Raw genomic sequence first — 23121 nt, forward strand, 5'->3', positions numbered from 1 at the left:
TCATTTTGGAGTTTAGGATTTTCTCATCTATCGCTTTTTTAGACTTTACCCTACTTTGCTAACTAGCACACCCTTCACATGCTAGGCTGCATTACAAATAAGTCAGAGTGCAAAGGATAAATTGAGGAAGTAGTCTGCAAGCCCTTGGTGACTGTTTTTAGCTGTCCGGAGTGGAGTTTCACCATTTGATGATAAGAATTGGGCTGGATTCACAGCCAACTGGAATCAATGCTCTGCATCATTATTCAATTCTATGCTCCGATCTTCCTCATTAGTTATATTTCCCCTCAGTAGACAGGGATAACCCCAGTGCAACCTAACTTGAGTGACAGTAAGGCAGCAAAACAGGACACTTTGTAGAGGGTTAGTGATGTTTGGTCTGAAGAATTGTTCTTCCTTGTTTGAATGAGTGACTACTAGGGCAGTAAATGACACTTTGCACAAGGTTAGTGATGTTTTGTCTCAAGAATGGTTCTTCCTTATTTGAATGACACTGCTTAGGTAGAAAAACATGACATTTTGCAGAGAGTTAGTGGTGTTTTGTCTCAAGAATGGTTCTTCCTTATTTGAATGACATTACTCAGGCAACAAAATAGGACAATTTGCACACGATTAGTGATGTTTTGTCACAAGAATGATTACAACAGTATCCAGAGCGAGCATAGCTGGTATTAGGCTTTTATATGGATATCTTGCAGGGATGCTTGTCATATAGCCTTTATATGTTCAATGACTGCTCATGAATGAGGTGGGTGTTTTGTTATGATCTCTTATTTTAGATACTTGACAAGAGATGTAACCCTGTCTTAATCTATTTTTGTCAACCTATAAATTGTTATCTTGGAATTGGAACCCTTAGTGATGTTTTTTTATGACCCTTGCTTTCATAAATGCCCATTCACATTTCAATATTCTTCCACACTCTATGCCTTACGACGTTTTATTTGCAACATTAATTGCAAATGCTAGTTTAACCAAGTGTAATATTGTAATGTTGGAGTAGAATATGAAAAGTTAATAATGAATGGTATCATTTAGTAAAGTATAATATTGTAATATTGGACTACAATATCAAAAGTTAATCACGATAGGTGTTGTGTCAATTAGTAGACAGTAATTTTCTAATTTTTAATTATAGTTTTTTAATTTTTAATTTAATTATATAATTTAGATATGCAAGAAAATTAGTAGTGTAAATTTCATTATAATGACTACGACGAAAACACATCTTCAAATTTACACCATCCTATTAAAAATTTTAATGAACAAAATCACTAAAATAACCGATTCTAATTAAAAATACACCAATAACTTAATATTACAATTAATCCAAATTCTTTATCAATTAAATGAGCATTATTCTATTGTTGGAATATTCATTTAAAAAATATATAAATTTATCATTTGAACTCAATATGCACAAGTCAAAGTGTAAAATCTAGATCCACCCCTGCATTACACCCTCAAAGATGGGTGCAAGAGGTCTAGCTTTCCTCGATTGAAAGGTATTGGAATTTGCTAATTGAGCTTGTGTTTGAACCTCATTTCTATTTAAAGTTGGGTTTGTATTCAAATATTTTCTTTTTAGGGCAGAAAAAGCATAATATTATTTATATAAGAGATATAAAAGAGTCTGCATGGTACATTCAACCGGGATACATATGTTACTGTGACATAGCAACTGTTCATCAATGAGAGAAACAAAAACATATCTCTGATATATCAGATTATGCCATGGCCGATAGAGAATTTTGAGCATATAGAAAAAAATCGGCATATATCAGATAATGACCAAAATACAAAAACTAGATCAGTGAAAAAGAACTCCATCCGATAGGATAAAGAGAAAAACTATTGACTGTCATACCCAAAATAGATCATAGTGATGTGGAAATACTTGTTCAATAACCAAAAACACATAATGTAATAGATCATAGTCCCTTGCAATTGAAAACAGATAGCGCAGCAGAAAAAAACAGATAGAAAGTATGAGCATTGAAAACTAGAAGTAGGGAGGGAAAAAGTCCTGTATGAAGAAATATTTGCCATCTGAGGAAACCTGTAAGTGCCACAAACCCGGATCATCGTGAAGGCCTTTTTTTGAGAGACGATCAGCTTCTTGGTTTAGCTCCCTGCGAATGTATTTTATAGAGCCACCAATTAAGGAGGTCCATAAAAACCTGATCTGATCGAGCCAGCCAGCGAGATGTGCCTTGGAGATAGTGTTTTTTCAGCAATGAAATTGACCATGACTTGAGAGTCACCATATATTGAGACATCATGGAGATCTAAAAAGAGACCTCAAGAGTCCAGTGAGAGCCATGGCTTCGGCCATCATGTTTGCACCTCTTCCCCCATTCCAATGAATGGAGAAAGAACTATCTTCATCAGTCACTATAAGAAAACCACAGCCACAGATGTCATTTTGTTTGGCGCCATAAAAAAAAGCCCTGGGAAGAGAGGAAGGCATCTTTTGAGATTTTATATCCTGAGACTCCTTTATCACAGGGGAGGGTAACATAATATCCTCATAAAGCGCACATATGTTGAAGAAAATATCCAGCAACAAAGATCTTTTATTTTTGAAGATAAAATCATTCCACCACCTCCAGATACACCAAAGTGTAATGATAAAAATGGATCTCCAAGAAACAATTTGCTTACTACACCATATAAAAGCATCCATGATCGACGAGGGAGGATCGAACTGAAACCCATAAAACTTTTCCAAGAGCAACCAAATATGTCGAGATTCCTTACAGAGTAAAAAAAGGTGAGAGTTGTCCTCCTCCGCAGAACTGCATAAGGGACATAAACCTGGACCCAGCCAACCACGCTTTTTTAAATTCTCCCATGTAAGATTTTTATTATGAAATGTCAGCCAGGAAAAGAAAACCATTTTAGACTGGCATCCCGTTTTCCAGAAAATGCTTGGGAAAGAAGAGATACTTTGTTGCCGACTATCAGAAATCAAAAGCCGATATATATCCCGAACATTGATGGATTCCACCCCATCAGAGTTCCGCCATATGAGGTAGTCATGTTTAGTTGTTCGAAAAATCCCACCATTTCTGAGCTTTGATTTAATATGATCCCATGATAAAGCAATATCCACCGGCATATTCAGACATTCAGCCTCACACCAGATAGGAAAAGGGCCTTGCCAACTGCCAATCAGACCATCCCCAAAAAAAATGCCATTCCTGTGCAAAAAATCCAACAAAAGGCCTGGTATGAAAATCTCCTCTTTACCACACAGAAAGGAGTCTCTTCCAACCAGAATCCTATCCCCCGATTGAAACCACCATATCAAGTTCTTCAGGAACAATTTCTCAACTTTGCGTAGACTCAACCAAATCGGCGATCCATGAGCAGGGCCAATGCATCCTTTTCTGATCCAAAAGGAAAGATCTTTTCCTCGCAGAAATTTTTCTTGAATAATAGAACTCCATATACCATGATCATATATTCCCCTCCATAATAACTTGCAGAGCAGGGTCTTTCCAAAAGACCTCATGTCTAATATACCCCAACCACCAATGTTTTTTGGAGCAGATATAAAAGAGAGCTTCGAGAGATGATACTTCCTTCGCCCAGTCTTACCACCCCAAATGAAATTGGCAGTGAGTCTATTCATAGATTGGATGATACTCGAAGGAAGGTAAAAGAGGTGAGCCCAGTACATAGCCAACTGATTTAGGACCGATTGCGCCAAAACAACTCGCCCAACCAATGAAAGACATCTGAATTCCCATGACGAAATCTTCTTGAAATATCGCTCGAGAATCCACAGCCAGTCAGATCTAGAGTAACAATGAGTCTTTAACATGAAACCAATGTATTTGATACCCAAGCTAATGGATTGCACTTCATAACCAAACAAAACTGACAACCATGCCAGGTCTTCTTGATTAATATCATTGTGATATATCACGAACTTTGAACTATTTACCTATAATCCCGATGCCTTTTGAAAATTGTGGAGTATATCATAGTAGCACAACCAAGTGAGTCTGCAAAAAATGCCGAACAAAATAACATCATCGATAAACAGATTGTGAGAGATAGAAACGTTCTGGCATAATTTCAATGGGGAGCACCTATTTTCCTCAACCGCCTTGTTTATGTGTAGACTCAGAGAATTCATGGCCAGTATGAATAAAAGAGGATATAGAGGACATCCCTGTCGCAGGCCACGAGATGCAAGGAAGAAGGCCGTAGGCATTCACCTGTTCAACACAAGCCATTATCCAGTTGACCATGTTTGCTCTTAAACCCACCTTTTCTAATAAACATCTACTAAAATCCCAATCCATACAGTCGTAGGCTTTGCAAAGATCTATTTTCAGGATGACATCATCACATTTTTTCTCCCGAATGGAAAAAAGACCTTCTTGAGTTGTAGCAACCACATCTAAGATGTTCCTCCCTTGCAAGAAAGCATGTTGATTCTTTGATAAGTGAAGAGACAGTGTTCCTTTGATCCTGTCAGCTATAATTTTAGATATAATTTTATATGATATGTTGCATAGAGAAATAGGACAAAAATCCGAGATTGAGGAGGCATTTTCTTTTTTAGGAATGAGGGCAATATAGGTGGATGTTGTCTTCAAATTAATGCAACCCGAAATTCTAGATTCTTCCACCATTTTAAGAAAGTCAGATTTGATAATGTCAAATAAATGAAAAAAGAATTTTATTGACCACCCATCCGGTCCAGGACATTTGTCCTTTTTAAAGATCTTTAAAATCCTTAGCAATTCCTCCTTAGAAACAGGTTGAAAGATATGATCATTAATGTCGTCGTTGAACATCCTAGGATACAACTCAATTCCCCACATGATATCCCAAAAATACCTGTCTTCTGTTCTCTTATATTGATTTTCAAAAAACCTCATAGCCTCCCTTGAGATTTCCTATTGAGAATACAAGAAACCCCCCTTTCCATCACTGATTTTCCAAATAGAATTTCGCTCCCTTCTTGCATTCGCAAATATATGAAAAAACTTTGTGTTTTTGTCTCTTTCTCTCAACCACATGACCCTACTCTTCGGCCTCAAAGATAATTCTTCTTGTTCTAATATCTTGGTTTTCTTTCTTTGTAACTCATTTATGCGGCATCGCTGCTGAAAAGATATGCTATTCGATGCCATGGCATCCGAAGCATCATCTATTACTTTTTGGATTTTCCGTAACATCAACCTGTTAGATTGTCTCTTCTTGAATTGCCAATCTTTAACCACCTTTCTAATTATGTCCATTTTTTCTCTGAAAGACATAATCAAAAAGCGAGGATTAGAAGGCAGCCATTCACACCAGAGATTATTTATGAGAGCATTGAAAGTCGGATCCTCCAAGAAGGTCCTATTGAATTTGAAGGAATAACCCTTTCTAAAACCTTTTTCCTTCCATCCCAATACAATCGGACGATGATCGGAAATAAACACCCTTTCAATAGATGAGCAGGGCATGCCCATCTTGTCAATCAAACTAACATGAAGGATAAAACGATCAAGGCATTTCGCGACGTAGGCCTCTCCAGACCTTCCATTTTCCCACGTCGGAAACATCTGAGCCGGGATGATATCCACAAAATTTCTACACAGCAGCTCGTTTTTAAGCTTTTCCGCCAATGGGTCCTTTCTCTGTTTCGAACCCCAAATTTCATCCATATTTAGAGTAAAATTGAGGTCCCCTGCAATCAATAGATTTTCAATGTCAAGAATCTCAGAATCAAAAAGCTTCTCCCAGAAAGGCTCTCTATTCCTGTAAGGAGCATAAACATTTAAAATATTTATGGAGACATTTTGACCCCGGATCTGAGCCGAAATCAAAATTCCCGCCATGCACCTGTAAGTTTTTGCCATGATCCAAACCGGATCCCAAAGGACAACTAAACCACCGGAGAGTCCGTTAGCATCAACAGCCGATATATACCAAGAAGGGAACATTTTTCTAAAATAAGAAATGGAAACAGAAGCTGAATGCATAGATTCCTGAATCAAGATAATCTTTGGACTAACAGAGGTGAAAAGATCTCTTAACTCCAAAAAAAATTTCCCCGCCCCCAACCCCCTAATGTTCATAGATAACATAAAATTCATTTAGGAAGCTTCTCGGCCCAGCTTGCTCTAAGAGGCCTCTCGTCAGTCATATCAACAATAGGAACATCAGTAAGCGATAAGTTACAGATACCCCTGCCAACACCTTCCCCCCTACCACGAAAGTGTCTACTGCCCCTTCCATTTTTCCTCCTTACAGTGATGTTGCTGGCAGAGTTGGGACTAATGAAGGGAGGGGCCTTTGATCCAGGTTTATGGATAGTAAGAGCTTTCAATTCCAGCGACTTATTTGAAAGCAAGAAGTCCAAGTCACTACCAATTGAATTAGTCGGAGAGTTAGCCGGGGTGGGAGAAAACAAAACATCCTTTCCTTTTCCCAACAAAGAGCAAGACAAATTAGGTGCAGGTGAAGAATGATCTGGGAGAGAATCACAGCTGCTGAGAAGAATGGGAGGAGGAACCGGAGGCAGGTTAGGAACCTCGTGATCAGAGATCGGTTCAATAGGATGGGAGGGCCTGAAAGGGATCAAAAAAGGAGCATCCTCTAAAGGGGGCATCGAAGGGGATATGGGATCCACTGGAGCAGGAGGCTCCGAATGCGAAGGGAGGCCATGCGGATCAGCAGGAGAAGATACCAAACAGTCCTCTGATCCATAGGAAGACTGACTCTTCGACGAAGGAAGAAAATCCGAGTCAGGGAAGGGGGAGGACCCCTTACCACGACGATTCCACCTATAAGAAAACCGCCGGGGGAAATTCTTAATCAAATGACCCATGAGGTGACATGCCGAACATCTAAACGGAATTCCCCAAAAGTCCAGCCGCTGCCTGATATTCATATTCACCCAGGAAATGTCAATATGTTCCGGAAAACCCCCCTGTATGGTTTATCAATCAGAACCCACGCCACTCTCTTATCCTTCTCTCCAAGACACCATGGGTCTACATATACGCACTTACCAATAGCATTCCCAATCTCAAACAATGTTTCTTTCGACCATAATTCCAGCGGCAAACCAGGGAGTTTAACCCAGATGAAGTGGTTTAAGGGAGTATTTCTGAGCGGATTAAAACCCAAATACCATCGATGCAAAACCAGGAAGCTTCGGTTGAAAACCCACTGATGCTTTAGGATGGCTTCCAGATCACTCGACTTTAAAAAGTGGAAACAATACCACCCCTTAAGAAGGCCAGCAATAATAGGAACATAACCAATAATCGGCTTCCACTGGGACGCGAGCCATTCACGCATCCGAGCGTCACTCATCTCTGGAAAATGCCAACGCCCGATCAGGGCATTTTCTTGAAGACTGGTTAAACGCTCAGAAAGGTGGGAGCTGTCAATTCTTATGGCAGCGGGAGAAGGAATAGTCTTGACCGGCTTCTGGACTTTCAGAGAAGACCCGACATCCCGATCCTTCCGAGCATTTTCATCACCATTTCATCCGATAGATCGCGAGGATTCACCCTTATGCCCGACACAATTCTCCACGTCCACTTGTGGGACCGAAGGCCCAATCAGGAGGTCCCCCAGAGTGGACTGCCAGTCAGAAGACATTCGAGCATTTGCATGGGCGGATTCTGCCAAAGTGGCAGCCAGGATCAAAGCCTCCGTGGCAGATGAGTCGGAGGGAAAATCCATAAATAAATAATCCAACTACCACAATCACATCAGTACTACATAAATCCAAAAACAGAGATATGGATCGGACAACAAGGTACATCAACCACACGAAACAAGATGCCTGTAGAGCGAAATGGATAACAGGACTCTGACAAGGAAACTGACAAAGAAGCCTTGAGAATTAAGAGATACACATCCCTAAAAGGCATAAAGGGAATGCAAATGCCATCTGTCCCCCGAGCCTTTAAGAACCAGAGACTTCAGCGAAAACAAGGTACAATCAAGTGGAGAGATATTCAAAAACTGACGACTCCCAGTAAATACCAACAGATGGGTAAGGCCTCGAGAAATATGAAGCTGAGAATAACGTCAGCAATACATCATCAGGAAAAAATCAGGCGAAAAACTGACCGACGGAAAAAGGAGAGCAAGGCCCGGAAAAACCAGGACAATGCGGAAGGTGGCACAAAGTGCCCAGCCCCGGAAGGAACAGAGGAGAAACGAAAAGAGACTCCCAGAGCCCAGCCATGTAAAGAAACTTTCCTGACAGAAGAGAATAAACCAGCCAAAATCACGTTGCTTCCTCAAGACATACTACACAACAGCAAAACAGAACACATGTGCACCACCATGAACCTATCTTGATTCTAAAATCAGAGCAAGGCTTAGATAGAACTATATAATTCTGGATTTTCAAAACTGAGACTCGAAACCAGTGTAAAAACATCTCTAGCACTCCAATTGAAGACTACAAATAAACAGAAGCAGGACTCTTTATGATAATCACAGACTATCCCAAGAATGAGAACATGGAATATATGAAAAAAATGAAAAGCGCCACCATAAAGAACTTCAAACGATGTAAAACCTCCATATACCCATTGAACCAGAATATAAATTCCTTCTACAACACATCAACATCTAAAATCAACTCAAGAAGCAAAAGAAAAAGAGCAACTGACCTGGAGTCACGTGGTTGCCGAGAGCGGAGTGCAGCACAAACTCACAGCACATTCATCCTCATCAAAAAAACTAGGGGTCGAAAAAGGACAGTTAGAGGAAACTATCCTTGAAAAGGCGAAGAGGAAAAGCATAGCCACCATTGCGTGTGGGGAGCACAGTAGGGCAAGAAGAGAGCCAGAAGTCCTCCCACCCAGAAACTGTAAAAAAGAGAAGGAAAAATCATCAGATAAAGATCGATTCTGGTTGGCCACACTCCACAACTCGACCGCCACTCGCTCCACTCCCTCCTCCCTGTTGGGTCCCTATAATACTAGTGATTACCCCATTACTATTGTAGTTATACCCCTTATTTATATTGTTGTGACCCTATTACCCACATATTGTTATTTCTGTGCCCCATAGAATCCCTCTATTATTATTTTTGTGGCTTTATATTATTATTGTTAGGTCGGCTAGATTATATTGTGACTCCTTAGACTCCTATATATAGAAAGGAGATTTTGACATTTGTATCATCCAAGAATTATTCATTTATGTAATGTAAAGGAGGTTGCCCCCTCGAAGAGGCTGAATTCTAAGGTGTTGATCTTTCTTTTCTATCTTTTCTTGAGTTGGTTTCATAACATTTGGTATCAGAGCTTTGGATTCTAGGGTTTCGCTGCTCGAAACAGGTCATCCTGGAATTTTCGCTATAACTATGTTTCTGTGACGTTGCAGAAGTCGAAAAAAAACCCATTTGAGAAGACAATGGGCTGAACCTTGGGTCTGAATTTCCGAGTTTTGCGCATGATATTTTCGGAGATATGGTCTGAGGAAGTTGGTCTTTTTGCAGACTCCTGAATTACACTCAAAACAGGTGACCTGGGGAAAATCGTCATAACTTTCTTTCTGAGCATCGGATTGAAATTTCGTAAGAAGGTACAGAAAGAGGACGGACTTTAGTTTTCTTTTATATATTTTTTAGAGTCAAATGTTGAAACAGTGACACGTGGCACGTCGTGCAAATTTACTCTACTTAACTAGTCTATAATCAAGTCACTGTGGGAGATTTCGCATAACTCTTCCTTCGAGAATCCAATTTGGGTCAGACTTGTGGGATTGCAAAGAGGACACAGGGGGCTACTACAGGTCACAAATTCGGAACTAGATAATCAGAAAGTACAGAGATACATCCGAGGCAATATCGCGCTCCTACAAAGTGAAAAAAGGTGTGTAGATTTTCTTTAATTTTTGCTTAAGCTTGGTTTGAAAATTTATTTTGAAGGAATTCAAAGGGCATATTAGATAATTATTATCGGTAATTGATTCCCCGAGGAAAGAAAATTCAGACACATAGTAAGGAGCCCGAAAGCTCTAGCATGACTCATGAAGAAGAAGAAGAAGAAGAAATGTTATATGATATATCAAAATTACAAGAACAACTGCAACGAGTGTCAATTGCACAAAAAGAAACAGAATCTAAAATGGATGGTTTAAGGAAAGATGTAGAAGCTAAGATGGATGGTTTAAAGAAAGGCGTAGAAGCTAAGATGGATGGCATGGAAGCTAAGGTGAATGGCATGGACGCTAAAATTGATGGCATGGATGATAAGATGGATAAGTTGCTATAAGAAATAGTCACTAAGGGTGAAAGAGTACTAAAAGAAACTAATTATGAGAACAAAAGAAATGTTAATCATGATTCCATAGACTCTAATGTTGGATCGAAGACTCACCATGTTCCAAAAATCGATATGAGGAAGTTTGATGGCAAGGATCCCGCCACATGGATATTACAGATGGAGCAATTCTTCGATCTCAATAATGTGCAAAACACACAAAAGGTACGTATGGCAACTTTATATTTGGAACCAAATCAGTTTGTATGGTATCAATGGCTTTGTTCTCGTAAACAGTTTATCACTTGGGCAATTTTTACGGAAGAATTGATAGCACATTATGAGGATACAAAAAGCAACACTTTTTTTAGCCAATTGATAAGTCTCAAACAAAAGGGTTCAATAATGGAGCACATTGAGGAGTTCCAAAAATTAAACATAAGGGTAAAAGATATTCCAGAGGAGCATAGGATTGATGTGTTCATAGGGTCTTTAAAGGATAATATCCAACATGATGTGCGCCTTTGGGAACCTGATTCATTAGAAAAGGCATTCAGGTTAGCAAGAAAAATGGAAAGAAAAATTATGGCAACTAGGAAGCATACCATTTACAACTATAAAGATGGAAGTGTTGTTGCCCATAGTCTTCCACAACCTACAAGGTTGACACCACAACAATTGGAAGAAAAAAGAGCAAAAGGGCTTTGTTACAATTGTGATAGCAAATACACAAAAGGTCATAAGTGTGCTGAGAAGAAATTATTCTACATAGATTGTGAAGAGGAAGAAGAAAAGGAGCAAGAAAGGTCAAAAGAAGAGGATATATTCCAGGAACAAAGTCTAGATGAAGAACAAATAAACCGTACCATATCTTGTAATGCATTGGCGGGAATTACCACTCCTCAAACCATCAAGATAGAAGGACAAATCAAGAAGAAAAAGGTAATAGTGTTGATTGATTCAGGAAGCACCCACAATTTTATTCATTGTAGGGTAGCAAAAGAATTGAATTGCTTCCTATATACAGCACCAGAGTGTCAAGTGATGATTGCAAATGGAGGAACAATAAATTTTTCTGGAAAGTGCCATAATATCAAGCTATCCATGGGAGAATATGTATTGACTAGCCCAATGCTTTCCATTCCAATGGGAGGTGCTGATGTTGTACTAGGATTCCAATGGCTACAATCCTTGGGTACAATAGCTTTTAATTTTCAAGAACTTTTCATGAAATTTTCTGTGGAAGGAAAGGAAGTTGAATTAATGGGTATTGCAGGGAAACCAGGAAAGATAATCAGCTCTAATGGCATGACAAAGCTTCTAAAAAAGGAGCAAAGAGGTGTAATTGCACAATTATGTTCGCTAGATGTTTCCACATTGGAATCATCTATTTCTCCAGATCTCCAAAAAGTCTTGGACAATCATTCCAAGGTATTTGAGACTCCCAAAGGTCTCCCACCTATGCGTGATCATGATCATGCTATTCATCTGATTCCAGGAAGTGTTCCTCCAAACATTAGGCCGTACAGATATCCATATGTCCAAAAAAGTGAAATTGAACGTATGGTTGCAGAAATGCTAGAGGCTGGTATAATTCAACCGAGTCAAAGTTCTTTCTCAGCTCCAGTAGTATTGGTGCACAAGAAGGATGGATCATGACGCATGTGTCCAGATTATAGGGAGCTCAACAAGCTCACTATTAAAGATAAATTCCCCATTCCTGTCATTGATGAATTACTGGATGAATTGCATGGATCAATTTACTTCACCAAGTTGGATCTTCGTTCGGGATATCATCAAATCAGAATGAAGATTGAAGACATTCCGAAAACGGCATTTAGAACTCATGAGGGTCATTATGAATTTTTGGTCATGCCTTTTGGCCTTACCAATGCACCTTCAACATTTCAAGGTTTGATGAATTCAATTTTCAAACCATTCCTTAGAAAATTTGTGTTAGTATTTTTTGATGATATACTAATCTACAGCAAGTCTTGGAAGGATCATGTTGAACATGTTGACAAGGTGCTACAACTATTGGAGGAGAAAAAAAGATCCAAATGTTTCTTTGGAGTCCAGGAGGTGGAATATTTGGGTCATATTGTATCTCATGAAGGAGTTAAGGTAGACCCTAGAAAAATTAAAGCCATTAAGGAATGGAAAATCCCCACATCCATAAAGCATCTGCGAGGATTTCTTGGGTTGACAGGGTATTATCGCAAGTTTTTTAAGAATTATGGGAGAATAGCAGCACCTCTAACAACATTATTGAAGAAAGATTCATTTTCATGGACTCCGGAAGCAACAAAGGCCTTTAAACATCTTAAAGAGGCAATGTGCCAAGTAGCAGTCTTAGCTACACTGGACTTCACAAAAACCTTTATTGTGGAATGTGATGCTTCAGGAAATGGAATTGGTGTTGTTCTAATGCAAGATGAAAGACCCATTGCTTTTGAAAGTCGTCCAATCAAGGGAAAGTTTTTAAGAAAAGCTATTTATGAGAAGGAAATGTTGGCAATACTCCATGCACTTAAGAAATGGAGACCCTACCTAATGGGAAGACACTTCAAGGTCAAAACGGATCATGATAGTCTTAAATACTTTTTAGAACAAAGATTATCCTCTGAAGAGCAACAAAAGTGGGTCACAAAGATGTTGGGTTACGGCTTTGAAATCCTCTACAAAAAAGGGAAGCAAAATGTGGTGGCAGATGCACTCTCAAGAAAGGATGAGGATATGGAAGCATTGTTGTGTGCCATTTCTATTATCCAACCAGATTGGATAAATGAAGCAAAGGAGGAATGGAAGAATGAAAAAGAAGTGTGGGCACTTATTCGAAAGCTACAACAAGATTCGAGTACTTCTGATACATTTAGCTGGAAAAATGATTCGTTATGGTACAAAGATCGCTTATACCTCAGTAAGAATTCCCAGCTAAAACAAAAGATTCTTATGGAATTGCACACTTCTCCCTTAGGAGGGCACTCAGGATTTTTAAAAACTTACCACAGTGTTAAGAAGGAAATTTTTTGGGATGGCCTTAAATCAGATATTCAAAAGTTTGTAGTGGAATGTTTGGTTTGCCAACAAAATAAAGTTGAAACAATTAAGACACCGGGTCTATTACAACCTTTATCCATTCCAAGCCAACGTTGGGAGGAGGTTTCAGTGGATTTTATCACAAGTTTACCCAAGTCTGAGGGAAAGAGTGTCATCATGGTGGTAGTTGACAGACTTACCAAGTATGCACACTTTTGTGCATTATCACATCCATTTAAAGCCAGTACAGTTTCTACTGCATTTATGGAAACAATTCAAAAGCTACATGGAAACCCAAAGATTATTGTAAGTGACAGAGATCCCATTTTCACTGGAAATTTTTGGACAGAATTATTTTCTTGTCTTGGTACTCAGTTAGCTCATAGCTCATCTTATCATCCTCAATCTGATGGGCAAACTGAGATAGTAAACAAATGTTTGGAAGGATATCTTCGTTGCTTTGTATCTGATAGACAGACACAATGGGTCAAATGGTTTCCTATGACCGAATGGTGGTATAACACTTCCTTCCATACAGCAAAAAAAATGACCCCATTTACGGTGCTTTATGGCTACCAACCACCATCAATCACATCATATTTAAGAGAAAATTCTAAGGTTCAGGCAGTGGAACATCACATCGAACATCAACAACAAGTCCTCCAACTCTTAAAGGATAACCTCGTGTTGGCACAAAATAGAATGAAACAACAGGCAGATCAACATCGTAGTGAAAGAAGTTTTGATGTAGGTGATTGGGTATTCCTATGGCTACAACCATATAAGCAAATGTCCCTAAAGCAAGCTAAGAAGGATAATAAATTATCACCAAAGTATTATGGTCCGTACAAGGTGTTGGAAAAGATTGGTACTATGGCATACAAATTGGAGCTTCCTGTAGCTTCTCGATTGCACCCAGTTTTCCATGTTTCATGTTTAAAGAAGGTTATAGGCGACAAGCTCCCAGTTCAAACAATATTGTCAGAACTTGACGAGGAAGGAGAAATTATATTGGAACCGGAAGCATTCACAGAAACAAGAACTTGACAGCTACGAAATCTATCAATTTCAGAGTATCTTATCAAGTGGAAGAACTTATCCGCTGAAGATTCCAAATGGGAGGATGGGAATTTTATGCAGAAGTATCCAAAATTGCTCAAGCGTTTAGGACAACACTTTTTTGAAGGAGAGGGGCATGTTGGGTCCCTATAATATTAGTGATTACCCCATTACTATTGTAGTTACCCTTATTTATATTGTTGTGCCCCTATTACCCACATATTGTTATTTTTGTGCCCCATAGAATCCCTCTATTATTATTTTTTTGGCTTTATATTATTATTGTTAGGTCGGCTGGATTATATTTTGACTCCTTAGACTCCTATATATAGGAAGGAGGTTTTGTCATTTGTATCATCCAAGAATTGTTCCTTTATGTAATGTAAAGGACGTTGCCCCCTCGAAGAGGCTGAATTCTAAGGCGTTGATCTTTCTTCTCTATCTTTTCTTGAGCTGGTTTCATAACACTCCCGCTATCCCGAGCTCATCCTCGGGCTTGTATTCAAATATATTTGATCCAAATATATTTAAAGTTTAAAGTTTGGCTCACATTCATATTCTAGAATTTATGATTCTATTTTCATGGATATTTGTTTAAGGCTCATTTTCATTTTTAGTTTGAGTCGTTTTTGAAGTCATATTTAACTATATTAATCTAGATCCATCTTATGGAGTGACCATAGTGTTGACATTCAGATTCCAGAGACTGAAGAAAGGGCGGAAGAAAAACACTCCTACAATGGGAGTGGCTTCAGGTAGAAACTCCATCTTTAATCAATCCATTAATTAATCCAATAAACAAAAATAAAAGAACCATAGGCCGATATTTTATTATTTGTAATCTAATCGTAGGTCAATATTTTATTATTAGTAATCTAATCATGGCAGTTCCACTGTAGACTTGTTAATGGAGACTGGACATTCTCTGACCCCTAAATATTATGTGGACCTCCTAAATGGGACATTGGTGGAAGAAAAACACTCCAATGATGGGAGTGGATGCAGGTGGAAACTCCAACTTTAATCTATCTGTTAATTAATCCAATAAACAAAAAATAAAAGTACCGTAAGCCCATATTTTATTATCCGTAATCTAATCGTGGTAGTTTCACTACAGACTGGGTAGTGGAGACTCGACCTTCTCTAAATATTTTTTAGACCTACTAAATGGCATAATCCTCCATGAGAACCTTTAAAATTTTTTGGAACTAATAAATGGCACAATTTTTATGTGAGTAAAAGACTTTAATAATTGACACAATTATATTTACTGTTGTGGCTGATATATTCTGAAAAAATATAGGAATCATATATACAGCCACATTTTCCAATGTGATTGATATACAATAAGCTTATATCAACCACATTAATAATTATTATGTGTAATTTTTAAAAACCAACTATTTATGATTATTAATCACTATATAAATATAAATAAGAACAACAATATTCTTATATATTTATGATTATTATAATAATAATATTATGATGATGATGATTGTTAACATCCACTGAGACCAAACTTTGCTCTATCGGACCTAAAGAAACAAATTATTTAGTTTCATTTAAGATTTTATTCCTATGCTCAAAAAGCTTGGAGAGAAGCCTCCCGAGCTCACTATAATTTTGACATCGTAAAAGGCTAGCAATGTCAGTATTGCGACAAAGATTATGAAACTGAGATCTAATGTGGTTGTACACGGGGCACTCTAAGAAGAAGTGGTTTTCATCCTCGATGTTCCTATTCTCACAGAGATGGCAGATCCTTGCCATCCATGGTGTTTTAGGAACTGCCCAACGACCTGTTTCACTACGGAGCTCATGAGAGTTCGTTATAATCTTTGTTACATTAATTTTCTTCTTTGAGCTCATTAAAATAGAGAGATGCTTTTGATCTTCTAGGGTGGGGTTGATGACCTTCTTATAATAACTTAATTTTATTTTAGCCGCTAAATCTTCTTCACACCACATTTTATCTTTGAACTTAGAAGTAACCATATTTTTAATGATATTGATGTTTTGCAATGCATCATTCTCGTTGATCTTCCAATAGTTTAACCAGGCCCTCGTGTCTTTATACCACCCCCATTTGAGCCTTAGGTGGTTTTGGCTGGAATTTAAAGCTAGCTTAGGAAGTCTATGATCTCCTATGTTATTGAGTTTGTGTTTGTACAACAGAAGCCTAATCATAGCTAGGCTCTCGATAGGGGAAAGACCTACTTCTATAAGGAGAATATGATAGGGTGTATTGCTTTTGATTTTCAGGTTATATGTTATAAAATGCTTCTGGATTTGCTCAATCTTTCTCCAGGATTCTCTAGAGATGTTGCAACCCCAAACCTCACATCCATATAAGATAACATGAGTGACTAGAGTTTCAAATAGGAACTTCTTTTTATCCCACATTACAATGTTTTCCGTTTTACAATTATTTTCAAGACCAAAATAAGCTTTCCACCCTCCATTAATCCTTTTCTCAATGCTATAGTTCCAGTTGAGCTTGTGATGAATATCAATTCCTAGGAACTTGTAAGAATACACTTCCTCCAAGTTATTATTGTCGTACATAAAATTAGTGTAAGTGTCCTTCTTGGATTTGATAATCATAGCTTTTGTTTTGTCAGTGTTAATAGTCATACACATGGTAGAGCAGAAATCCTTAAGAAGCCTAAGTTGCTTATCAAGATCAGATGGGCACCTTGCAAGAACAACAATATCTTCAGCATAGAGAAGAAGGATGACGACTATCCTAGCCAAGATCATGCCAACACATCTTGCTTCCTCTAAATAACCTTCGATCTTGTCGATGTAAATGCCAAATAGGGTAGGGGAGAGGGGTCAACCTTCTTTAACTCTGATATTACACTTAATATCTTTCAACCACCCCTCATTTCTCTTTAGCTTGGCAATTCTATTCTTGTATAACCTTGGGATGACGACTAGCCCAACTAAGATCGTGCCAACACATCTTACTTCCTCTAAATAACCTTCGAGCCTGTCAATGTAAATGCAAAATAGGGTAGGGGGGAGAGGGCAACTTTGTTTAACTCCGATATTACACGTAATATCTTTCGACCACCCCTCATTGCTCTTTAGCTTGGCAATTATATTCTTGTATAACCTTATAGCGGCACCTCTCAACTCGAAAGGAACCTTTAGCTCTTCTAATCTATTCCAAAGGTTGTTTCTAGGAACCGTATCCATAGCCTTTCTAAAGTCCACAAAACAACAAAAGAGATCGGATTTATCATTACGACATTCCTCCAAAATGATCCTAAGCGTAACGAGGTGGTTTGTTGTTGAGTGATGCCTTTTAAAACCCGCTTGGCCCTTAGCCCACTTACCTTCACTTTCAAGCCATGTGCTCAACTTCTTTTCCAAAATACTACCATATAACTTGGCTAAGAGAGGGTTGATCATAATCGTCTAATAATTATAGGGGTTATTTGTATCCCCACTTTTAAAAATAGGGATAGTGAGGCTCTCAGTCCATGGTTTAGGGAACCATTGCTTGACTGCTTGATTGAAAACCTTGTGGATGTGGGGGATGAGGATAGGACCTCCAATTTTTAAGATTTCCGTCTGGTAACCTTCAATGTCCTTAGCTTTCCCATTAGCTAGGTGATTAACCTCAAACTTAATGTCTTCTAAAGAGAAAAATTCTTTCGTTTTGAGCAGGGTTTCAAAGTTATCCATGACATTTGGAGATTCATAAAGCTTTTTAAGATATGAATTCAAATCGTGTAGAGCAATTTTATTATTATCTTTAGTTTTCCTAGTCAGAATCTGCCTCCAAAATTTCTTAGGAGCTACCATAGAGAGGTCTAAGAGATTATGTTGTCTTTGACGAATGTACTACCTCTTTTTCCTTCTAGTTAGGGCTTTGTACATTTTTATCTTGCCCATTTTAAGAGATTCATCAACAGTTTCCTTAACTGCTCTCCTCGCACTTTTACAATCTTTGTCGTACCATGGGTTCGTTTTGCTATTTCTTTTATTATTTTAAAATTCAATTGAGAACTTGTTAATAACATATGAGAGGGTTGTAGTAAAATTATGATAGAGGTCTTCTATGTTGTCTATGCTAGATAAAGGAAGCAAATTATTTTTTAATTTTTTAGAAAGAGATTTTTTTTATTTCTATCAAATATTAAGTTTTTTTGGCTATAAGGATTATTTTCTATGGGATCTCTATGCATGAAAAAATTGAGAGTTATAAGTAAAGGCCTATGATCAGAGTTAGGCTCGTGGTCGTTTAAGATGTCAAACTTTATTATTTCGTTGTATGAAGGGAGATCAGAAATAACATAGTCTACCACGCTGCTACAAAGCCCATGAATGCAGGCCGTTTGGCTAGAATTGGGCCATTTCTTTAGACCGTTGCAAATTATGAGATCCTGAGCACTACAGAGCTTGACAAGCTCCGACCCAAACAAATTGTCCCGGAGGTCTTCAAAGCTCCTTTTGTACCTACTAGCTAGAGTAGGGTCTACGTCTAACCAAAGAAGATTAGGGTTGGAATGATTACTTAGAATAATAGCTTGGTTGCTTGAAGTTCAAGCATTAAAGTCACCTATTAAAAGGCTATTACCTTCATTCCTTAGGCTAGAAATATCATTCCCTAAACAATTGTAAGGACTATTTTTACCTAGATTCTTCTTCTTATAGAAGTTAGAATTAATGGGGGGAAAATAACATATTGTTATGTACGTCTTTTTATTATTAATGTCACTAATCTCTATCCAACCATATTGGTTGTAAGGGTCGTTTTTATAAATCCTAGCATGGGGGGAAATGTTATTCTTAATGTAACAAACTATTCACCCAATGCCTCTACGGGAGGATCACTTGTTCCAAGTAGACCATAGCATAAAGCCATCTATGTTAGGGACCTTAGATTCTTCGTGCTCCCAAGTTTCAACAAGAAAAATAATATCAACATCATTTGAGATCCAACTTAGCTTGGGGCCTTTGTTCCATGGAAAACCCCGACAGTCCCAAGAAAGAGTCCGAAGCATGTTGAATTGCTACTTATTACTATCGTTTTGGTTTCCATCTCGAATAAAGGCTTTTATATTCCTGATTATTGCCCATTTTCCTTCCTTTCTAACTTATTTTACCTTTTGGGCCTCCTTTCTTAATTATGCTTGATCTTATGGAATGAGATCTTCATTTATAAATATTCCCGTTCCTTTTAGACTTGAGGTTTTACTAAGTATGTCGTACTTATGATCAGTAGAGCTCACCTTTATTCGGATCATTCTTCCTTTATTCTCAGTTAATTTCCCCAACCTTGTTGCTTCTGTGAGACACGTTGTTTCAATTTGTAGTCTGTTATGTAATTCTGTCTGGGCTATGGCTAAAGTATCCTCATATATCTCCTCTTTTAAACCGAAGATTATAAGGTTCAAGGCCTTTTTGTTACGCTCATGGTCTAATTCTATTAATTTTTTTCATTTCATCTTTAATTGGTTTGATATCTAATTTATCTACCACATTATTTAGGTTGAGGTGGCTATTAACTTTTTCTTCTAGTTCTTTAATCATGTCTTTCATTTTAAGAATCTCTAAAGTATCAACATCTCCTTGCTGGGAAGTTTGGTTAGTATCTTGTTTTTGTTTTTCTATAACCTGCAACCTAGTCCCTATTGCCTCCATTTTATTCTCTAATAGTTCTATTTTATTTTCTATTTGTTTTTGGATCGTCTCTTCAAGAGATGTAAATTTATTTTATTTTAGTAATTATATTAACTCATAAAAATATTAGTAATATTAATTAATTATAATAATAATTATATTATATTTTTATTATAATAGATTTTTTTTATAAAATGTGTAATAAATTATTATTGTTATTTAGTATTACTAATATTATTATCAATTAATTATGATTATATTATAATAATAATGATAATAATATTAACTAATAATAATATTAGTAATACTCATTAATAATAATAATAATAATTTATTACTTATTTTATAAAAATGTAAATAAATACTCACTTATTTTATTAAATATAAATAAATTTTACTATTGTTTTTAGAAAAAGTTAAGTATTCGTATTTGTATTTGTATTTTTTAAGTTATAATAAAAATAATAATAATTTACAAATAAAAATGAATAAATAATAGCTAAATAGTTAATTATTGTTAAAAAATAATAATATTTTTTAAATTAAATATTGGTAAATGCTAATAAGATGAATATTAATTAAATAAATAAAAAGAATAATATTTAATTCATTTTTACATAATAAGTTTTAATAATGTTAATAATTAATAGTAATAATTAATTCTTTGTCACAATGTGATGTTGGATCATGGTTGACCGTGGTTGACCATGGTTGAATTTCATATTGAGAAAATCTTTGTCAGAAAGCAACATTTGAGCACGGTTGAGCATGGTTGACTATGATTCGCCATGTTTGACCAAAAGGAATAATAAACCATTGGGATTAATACTAAAAATCTGAGATTGACCATGGTTGACTACGATTTATTCTATAAAACATGGTTGACCGTTATCAACCATGGTTGACCTTGATTGTCCATGATTTTTATATGGAGACAATTTTTGTCACAATGTGACATCCCACCATAGTTGACCATGGTTGGTTATGGTTCACCACGATTGAACATCATTGATATTATAAAACCAAGTTAATAATAAACCCAAGGGATTGATATTATGAACCCAATGGAAAAATAAACCAAAGGGATTAATAGTAAAACCCGATGATTGACCATGATTGATATTATAAATGTAAGGGAATAATAAACCCAAGAGATTGATATTATAAATGCAAAGGAATAATAAACCCAAGGGCTTAATACTAAAGCTCCAAGGGAATAATATTACACTAAAGGGACAAATATTATAAACCCAAGGTATAAAAACCCTAAGGTAAATATTAAAAATACTAAAATAAACATGGCTGAAAATAGTTGATTTTCATATTGAGACAATCTTTGTCAGAACACAATTTTAGACCATGGTTGACAATGATTAATATTATAAACCCAATGGATTGATATTATAAACCCAAGGGATTAATACTAAGACCCCGAGGGATTATGAACCCAAGGGAATAATATTAAACCCAAGGGACTAATATTATAAGCCCAACGTATATAAACACTAAGATAAATATTATAAACACTAAAATAAACATGATTGACCATCGTTAATTTTCATATTGAGACAATCCTTAATCATAGTTCGATGTTGGACCATGGTTGACCATGGTTGACATCATAATAAATCATAGTTGAGCGGGGAATAATAAACCCATGCGATTGATATTATAATCCCAAAAGAAAAATACACCCAAGAGATTAATACTAAATTCGCAAGGGTTGATTTTGATATAGAGACAATCCTTGTCACAATGCAACGTTGGACCATGGTTAACCATGGTTGACCATAATTGATTTTCATATCGAGACAATCTTTGTCAGAACACAACACTAGACCATGGTTGATTTCCATATCCATATGGTTTGAGCATGGTTGAACATGGTTGGCTATGATTGACCATGGTTTACCATGATTAATATTTATAAACCCAATGGATAGATATTATAAAGCTAAGGGAATAACAAACCCAAGGGATTATGAACCCAAGGGAATAAAATTAAACCCAAGGGACTAATATTATAAACTTGACGTATATAAACCCTAAGATAAATATTATAAATACAAAAATAAACATGATTGACCATGGTTGGTTTTCATATTCAGACAATCCTTATCACAATGCCATGTTGGACCATGCTTGACCATGCTTAATTTTTATATCTAGACAATCTTAGCCACAATGCGGCATTAGACTATGGTTGACCATTATCGATTTTCATATTGAGACAATGCTTATACAAATTCCATGTTGGACTATGTTTGACCATGGTTAATTTTCATATCCACACAATATTTTTCACAATGTGACATTGGGCCATGGTTGATCATGGTTGATTTTCATATCGAGACAATTTTTGTCACAACCCAACGTTCAAACATGTTTGATCATGATTATCCATGGTTGACCATGCTTGATTCTATAAAACATGTTTTACCATCATCAACCATGGTTGACCATGGTTGACCATGATTTCCAATGGCATTTATATGCAGACAATTTTTGTCATAATACGAGATCCAACCATGATTGATGAAGGTAGACCATGGTTGGTTATGGTTGACCATGTTTGACCATGATTGATATTATAAACCCAAGGGATTGATATTATGAACCCAAGGGAAACATAAACCCAAGGGATTAATACTAAAACACAAAGGGATTATGAACTGAAGGGAATAATATTAAACCCAAGGGACCAATATTATAAACCAAACATTGGTGCACCCTAATATAAATATTACAAACTCTAAAATAAACACAGTTTATTTTCATGGTGAGACAATCCTTGTCACAATGTTACATTCAACCATGGTTGATCATGGTTGGTTATGATTGAAAATGGTTTGCAATGATTGATATTATAAACCTAATGGAATAATAAACCCAAGGGATTGTTATTATAAAACCCAAGAAATAATAAATCGAAGGGATTAATACTAAGACCCTAAGGGATTTTGAACCCAATGGAATAATAAGCCTATGGGATAAGAGTTATAAATCCAATGTGTATAAACCCTAACATGACAATTCTAAACCCTAAAATAAACATGGTTGACCATTTTTTATTTCCATATTAGATTAATCTATTGTGATATTGACAAAATCATAAATAGTTGGAGAAATATTTAACCCT

The 23121-nt window shown here is 36.7% G+C and overlaps 1 protein-coding gene across 1 annotated transcript; it reads right to left on the bottom strand.

Moving 5' to 3' along the window:
• Positions 1 to 4916: 4916 nt before the first annotated feature.
• LOC149173052 (uncharacterized) lies at positions 4917 to 5951 on the bottom strand. The gene has a single exon (XM_089426556.1). It carries the CDS (start codon positions 5949 to 5951, stop codon positions 4917 to 4919), a length of 1035 nt encoding a protein of 344 aa, XP_089282682.1.
• Positions 5952 to 23121: the final 17170 nt, after the last annotated feature.

The sequence above is a fragment of the Pinus tabuliformis genome, chromosome 4_2 (genome assembly GCF_031772625.1).
Source record: "Pinus tabuliformis cultivar Carrire ecotype Pingquan chromosome 4_2, CPIR1, whole genome shotgun sequence".
Lineage (NCBI taxonomy): Eukaryota > Viridiplantae > Streptophyta > Pinopsida > Pinales > Pinaceae > Pinus > Pinus tabuliformis.